The 7,501-nt window shown below is 34.7% G+C and overlaps 1 protein-coding gene across 1 annotated transcript; it reads left to right on the top strand.

Annotated features, from left to right (window-relative positions):
- The first annotated feature begins 1,074 nt into the window (after positions 1 to 1,074).
- LOC109243748 (probable arabinosyltransferase ARAD2) lies at positions 1,075 to 6,306 on the top strand. The gene is made up of 3 exons (XM_019410729.1): positions 1,075 to 2,039; positions 4,167 to 4,420; positions 5,493 to 6,306. Exons 1-3 carry the CDS (start codon positions 1,421 to 1,423, stop codon positions 6,042 to 6,044), a joined length of 1,425 nt encoding a protein of 474 aa, XP_019266274.1. The 5' UTR covers positions 1,075 to 1,420; the 3' UTR covers positions 6,045 to 6,306.
- Positions 6,307 to 7,501: the final 1,195 nt, after the last annotated feature.

Here is a 7,501-nt window from a genome sequence, read left to right as displayed (position 1 = left end):
ACTTTTAGTAAAATTCTTTGCCTTTACATTCTTGTTTGATCGGTAGTTTTCTTTTGCTAAGTATAAGAATCCATTTCATGTTAAAAATAATCTATTTTTAATTGAGTCCTTAAATTATTCATCACTACTTGATTCAATTATCATCAATATATCTTGGTAAATGATAGATTTCTCAAAGGGCAATTGATTTGATAGTGTTACATTGAAAATGTAGTCGTCGAAATATGTGTTTGGTAGCTTGTGTCTCATATTTAAGAAAAAACCGATAAAGAACCGAAAAAACCGAAAATCCGACATAAACCGAAGCGATAAAAAACCGACTTAATTGGTTTGGTTTGATTTTAATATTTGAAAAGCCGACTTACTTGGTTTGGTTTCTTTTTATGAAAAAACTGATCCATGGATACCCCTACTCCCTTGTTTAGTTTTGGCATACCCAAAAAAAAATACAAATTTCTAAAAAAAAAAGATGTATTCACTAAATTACTCTTAATTAATTATTACCTTATCTAATTGAGATATGTATTTAAGGGCAAACTTTAGAAAAATAAAATTAATTTTTTTTTAATTATGTAAAAGGGCATTTATCTTGGACCAAAATAAAAAGACCAAAAAGTCACTTATTAGAGAAGAACAAATTCTCTTTTGCTCAAGCAAAAGAACACGGTTTCTACTTGTTTAGAGTCAAATGATTAACATGTTACTTGAGCCGCGTATCAATTTAATATCAGATACATAAATCATTGAGTAGGTGTAAATAATTGTCAAGAGTAAGTATATTTGTGTAAATCTTGGAGTTAGGTGTCTAGTAATATATTCACATTTTATTACCAGATTTTGTCAAGAGTATGTATATTTGGTCTCATTCAAATATTTAATAGACTTTATTTGTTAAATTTAATGAAAATTGTAAAAAAAGAAAAATCACTAGACAAAATATATCCAAAAATAAAAAGCAAAAGCTACACTTCTCTAGATAAAAGAAATAAATAAAAAAAATAGTAAAAACTGTACAAAAACTGCATCTCTAAATATGAAATTTCATTAGATCCTATTCTTTACCATTCTCAGTCGATCTAACAGCTAGAATCGAAAAATATTTTATGAAAATTATAAGTGCATATTCTTGGCAAACCAAAACTACTTATATGGATTCAATTACTTTAAACTTATCCTAAACAATGTTAGGGATTATTTTTGTATTTTTCTCCACAAATTTATGAGTATTTCATATTACACCTCTGAGTCTATCACTGACCTCGTCTTCTCCGTCTAAATATTTTGATAAAAAAAAAAAAAAGCAAGATCAATCATTCCACAGATTCTGTAAACATCATTTATTTACACACAACTTGAATCAATTAAATCAACACAGAAATCCTATTATCTAGATGAAACAGGAACCTCAAAGAACAACAACATGATGCCACTGAAGAACACCAATTCATCCTGCAGTATCCCTTCTCTCTTCATCTCTCTCTCTATACTCTGCATTTTACCACTCTCCCTCTTCTTTTTCCACTCCTCTCCAACCCCAATTAACCCAAATTTCAACTTTCAAGAATCTCATAATTCCATCAAAGTTTACATAGCAGATCTTCCAAGATCCCTCAACTATGGATTACTTGAAAAGTACTGGTCTTTAGATTCTGATTCAAGAATTGGGAGTGAAGTAGACAATGAAATAAGAAAGACCCATATGGGCAAAAGTTCCCAAAACTTACTTCCTTATCCAGAAAACCCAATAATCAAACAGTACAGTGCTGAGTATTGGATCTTGGGTGATTTGATGACACCAGAAAATTTAAAGTTTGGATCTTTTGCTAAAAGGGTGTTTAGTGCTGGGGAAGCTGATGTGATTTTTGTTCCCTTTTTTGCAACATTGAGTGCTGAGATGCAACTGATTGTAAATAAGGGTGTGTTTAGAAAGAAGGAGAGGAATGAGGATTATGAGAGACAAAGAATGGTTTTGGATTTAGTGAAGCAAACTGAAGCTTGGAAACGATCTGGTGGACGTGATCATGTGTTTGTTATTACTGGTATGTACGGGAATTCACTGCTTTTTATGCATACTTGTATGTAATTGGTTCATGACATTTTAGCAAATTTATTCTACTGCTTAGTATGCTGCTTCTGTAGAGATGATGCATCAATGTTCTTGAGGAAATATGAAGTTATAATTCTTTTATATATTTGGAGATGATTTGAGAGTCTCAAAGAATAGAAAGTTGAGTTGGATTGGAGGAGACAAAATGCTACTAAAATGTAAATCAAGAATGACTGCAATTTTGATAGGGAAATTTTAAGTTTGCTATTGTACTATTTCTAGTATTGCGGATTGCGATTAGGGGATTTGTGAGTCATGATAACTGTGCTCTGGAGTCTGTTGATCTTTCTAGTTATTTGTTATTGCGCATTGGTGCTTGAGAGATTGGATAATTGTTGTTTTGGATGAAGCTTGTATAGTTCTTTCTTTATGATGTGTATTAGAGACTATTGGGTGCCACCAGTGCTTTTTTCAATAGAATTTGATCTTTTTACAGTTAGGGTAACCATTTGTTTAGAGAGGTTCCATTCTTCTATATGTGCTAAATTTTGGTTTTAGTAACTTCCGAAGTGTGCAAGTAATCTGCATATGAAGTCATGTGTTTTTTTTTTCTGAAATAAAAGAAGGAACTGAGCCAGTTAGGTTTTCTTGATATTCTTTTGTAAATGCTCTTCAAAATAGCAAGAAATAGGTGAATATCGTGCTTAGTCTTTCAGGATGCAGCTCAGCTTCAACTGAACTGCAACAATCATCAATCTGATTTATGTTGTGCTTGGACTTTTAGGCTTTAGCTTAGCTTCAATTGATAGACGTGTCAGGCTGATGCCGTGAGATTTAATCCATAGATTCTCACATAATACTTACTTTGGTTTTATTTCAATAATCGTGGTGTCTGGACCAGCTTGCGCACACCTCGACTATTCCACGGGTTACTTGCTATCTCCCACTAACACAATTACCGACTCTATCCACCAAGGCTTTGACAGAAGAGAATAATTCGCCTAGTGTTTTTGCCTCCGCTGGGAATTGAGCCTGAGACCTCATGGCTCTCAAAAAGAAACAAATGTTGGCTGTTGTGCACTATTTGCATGTAATTGTGTGTTCTAGATTTACTCGTGCTACTATCTTATCAAACGGTCACTGAAAAAGAATGCTAAAAGTTACTGAGTTCTTATGCTTGCCGGTTCCAACTTGGACTCTGGTATCTTGGAAAACAACTTAGAATGTTGTATAAAATCATCCTGATAGGGGCACTTCTGATTATAACAGAGCCTGCATTTTTTACCAGTCTACATCACCAGAAGCTTGTGGTTTAAGCGAGCTGTTTGATTTTAGGTTTTGGTTTCTTAATTTTATTGGGAAGCTGCTGACTTACAAAATATATGCCAAGTAGTAACTACGAGCATAAAAGAGTTTAATTAGATTCAGTAACAATTCTTTGATTTGTCAAATATGTACATACTGAAAGTGCTTATGCTTGAATCTTTTGAAGCAAACATAATAAGCAGGACTGAGTTGGACTGCTTGGAGACCTTCTTCGGGGCACAGGGATTTGGTAGGGCTGTGAAAAGTGATGTATTGACTTAGGTAGAGAAAATATTGCCCTGCTTACTTTTTGCATAATTGAGCAATGCTCCTAAGGGAGATTCTTCAGTTGCATCTGAGTTAATTCTTCATGACATGTATCTGGTGAAGTGCACTAATATTTTGATGGTATTTTGTTGAGTGAGCTGCATCTTGCTATTTCACTTAAAATAGTCTCCTTCCCTTTTCCACCCATATTATTTAGTCCAATGCAGTTGTGATCAAATAAATTACACCGCACACATTTTTCATCGCCTGATCCTCTGCTCCACCTTGAATATGACACGGTATGCTGTTTTATTCAGTTGCTTTATCTGTTTATCATATTCATGTCTGAACTAAAAGTAGCAAATAATCCCGAGTTCCAATTTGTAAAATGTCTCGCCAGCCTGCTTTCCTATTGACTGTGTAGTTGTTCTTTCCTAATTATGTTCTGCCTGAAAAAAGAAGAAGAGGGAAGTGGAACATCCTAGCATCTTATAATTTAGTCTCTGCAATGTCAGGTTATTTTACAACTTGAAGCATTCTTTGGCAGACCCTGTTGCAATGTGGCATGTGAAGGCTGAGGTTGCTCCAGCAGTTCTTCTGGTGGTAGATTTTGGTGGGTGGTACAAGCTTGACTCGAAAGCGTCTAATGAGAGTTCATCTGACATGATACATCACACCCAAGTTTCGTTGCTGAAGGATGTAATCGTGCCTTATACGCATCTACTTCCTCGTTTGCCCTTATCTGAAAACAAGAAACGAGAAACCCTTCTCTATTTCAAAGGAGCTAAACATAGGCATCGGGTCAGTATTATTAACTTTTTCCAGAACTCTAGCTAAATATAATCTGCTACCTGCTTCTAACAGTATTGCCTGTGTACGTTCTATTTTTATTTGCAAGTCAAGTCAACTATTTTATGAATAATGTTATATCTAATTTAAATGCCTTGAAAACTTTGGATTTCAAACTTTGGGGAATGAAATGACTTCACCAAGGGAACATTTTTAAAGCTTGGGAGAAAACTAGGAGCTTGAATTATACCAATGCCCTGTAGAAGACAGGTTGTTTGAACCCAAGGGTATGACCTAATAGTCAACAAAGTAGGTGAAAATCATGGAAGACGAAGGTTCAAATTCCAGTAGAGACAAAAAACACAAGATGATTTCTTCGCATTTGCTTAAGCCGTGGTGGGAGGTAGCAGGTAGAATAATCGAGGTGTGCACAAACTGATCTAGATTCTACCGTTATCAAAAAGAAAGGGAAATAAAGAAAAAGAAAAACAAGGTGTTTGAATTATACCATGATGCTGTTTCTTAGTCTATTAATAAATAATCATGCAAAAGTTTGGTCACTTAAAGATGTCGTTGTGCCGTGTAGCTATTTACTGCCTCTTTGACCTTATATTACAGACAAAAAAAAAACCCTTCTTTGCTTCAGGGGAAATAAATATATGCATTGGGTAGTATTATTGAGTTCTCCCGGACGTCCATATGACTATAGTCTGCTTGCAATCATACTAGGTAAATGATCTATTTTACTTGTGAGCTTCTTCACAAGATATGACTGGAACTCCTTTTGATCACAATGCAGACGGTATAGACTATTCTATCATCAGATTTTGGCCTACTATAAATGAACTTGCTCTGTTTCCAGAAACTTTTCTGAGTACAATTAAGTACTAATTGATTGGAAAAATTATTGTTAGGGTGATGCATAAAAAAGACTTACACAATTCTGTTGTGTGCGTGCTGTGCTTGGCCAGACATGCAACGCTGTATAGGCTTTTCCATCTGTCAACAAGTGCCTATATTAGACGATAACATCCCTCTTCTTGCTCCCTAGTTTTAGGTCATTAAGTAATTTTTTTGTGTGCAGGGAGGCATCGTTCGAGAAAAGCTTTGGGACTTGCTAATAAATGAACCCGGGGTAGTGATGGAGGAAGGCTTTCCAAATGCCACTGGGAAGGAGCAGTCTATAAAGGGTATGAGGACTTCAGAGTTCTGCTTGCACCCGGCAGGGGACACACCAACCTCGTGTCGGCTTTTTGATGCCATTCAAAGTCTTTGTATTCCCGTCATTGTTAGTGACAACATTGAGCTCCCATTTGAAGGGATGGTGGATTATTCAGAATTTTCGCTGTTTGTAGCAGTTAGTGATGCACTTCAGCCAAGTTGGCTCGTGAACCATCTTAGGAGCTACTCTGACGAGCAAAAGGATAGGTTTCGGCATAAAATGGCTCAGGTGCAGCCCATTTTCGAGTATGAAAATGGTCAACTGGGTGGTATCGGTCCTATACATCCAAATGGTGCTATAAATTACATATGGAGAAAGGTTCACCAAAAACTGCCCATTATTAAAGAAGCTGTTATCCGCGAGAAGAGGAAACCTCCCGGTATCTCAGTTCCTCTTCGTTGCCATTGTACTTGATAAATTTTTTTTTTTTTAATTTCATTTTTGTTTTCTTCAAAAGGTAAAAGTACTATATACATCATACATAATTCATGAACTTGTCTAGATTACATAGTTCCTGCAAGTTCTTTTTTCATACGAGTCTTTAGCCCAAAAAAGGGGGAATCACATTTACATTAAAGATGATAGTTTTTCCAAAACATTTTCTTCAAGTTGAGTATTTGTGATAAAATGTGTTGAGTATTTGTAATCAATCAAGCAAAGAATTTCTCTTGACTCATGTGTATTGTTTAAATGTCTGTTATAATCCATTGATTCACATGGAAAGCTGCTGTGCAATAGTTTTTTTTTTTTTTTTTTTGGGATATTTTCTGTTATCCTAAATAACTGCATCCCAAACAAGTTGTGGTTGGCTATATGAATTCTCACCGACCATATTTCTCGTTTAAATTTAGCTCACGCCAATACCAAAAGGAAAAGAAAAACTCGTGTGGTTTTCTATGACCACAGTCCCAGACTCTTGTAAAAGTCATGAGAAAGGAAGAAAATTAAAAGCAAAACGTGACTGGAGATTTCTTTTATATAATGAAGTAACTTTTATTGATGTAGCAGTTTATCTTATATGCAAAGGTGAAATTACAGATATAAACTCCGTACCAAATAATATGTAGTTTCTTTCTCTATCTTTTGTAAATGATCGGTCAAGCTAAACCGCCAGACATAGCAACAACGTTTACATTTCTGGGAAAAAGAAAACAAAAGAAAAAAGGTCAAAGTTACATCAAGAAGGAGAGAAAGTAAAAAAGAAATGTTTTTGCAAATATATAAAGTAGTTGGCCAAGAATGGAGACTAATCTGAAAAATAGGAAATCCGTGAAAATTGAAACGTGATCCCATAAGTAAAAGAGAAATTGCTGTTAATCAGAAATTTGTGCTACTATTGAAATTGAGGTAAGAACAAGAGAATCCAATTCCTTTGTTTTCAACGGATATATGGGCATCATCTTCTCCTGTCCATGTATTAACTTAACTTCCGATATTACACAGAAAAAAGGGAGCTTTCTTTCTATGAAGAAAGAAAACATCAATTTCCTACAAAGAGAGGTACGCATCTTTGCATAAAATGGGAAACAAAAGAGAAATGCTTGATTTCATCATCTCCACCAAGCCATACACTAGACACTAGAGAGGTATTCCTTTTGTTTTCTTTCTTCAAAATTTAGAGGCTTTTCTATGTATGTGTGCATGTATATGCGTGTGCGTGTAAATACATACACACACACACATATATATTATATATATATATATTATATATATATATATATATATATATAGGTTTCTTCAGTAACCACAAAGTGCTTTTAAAATCATTGCTTTGGCTTTCCTATGTTTGTTATTTGATCTTTGTCGCTAATGCCCATACCAAAATAACACATGCACAAACAGACACACAGAATACAGATAAATAAGCAAAA

This window comes from Nicotiana attenuata, unplaced genomic scaffold, assembly GCF_001879085.1.
Source record: "Nicotiana attenuata strain UT unplaced genomic scaffold, NIATTr2, whole genome shotgun sequence".
Classification (NCBI taxonomy): domain Eukaryota; kingdom Viridiplantae; phylum Streptophyta; class Magnoliopsida; order Solanales; family Solanaceae; genus Nicotiana; species Nicotiana attenuata.
Note: the sequence above shows the minus strand (reverse complement) of the source record. Positions and strands in the feature narration are given on the sequence as shown.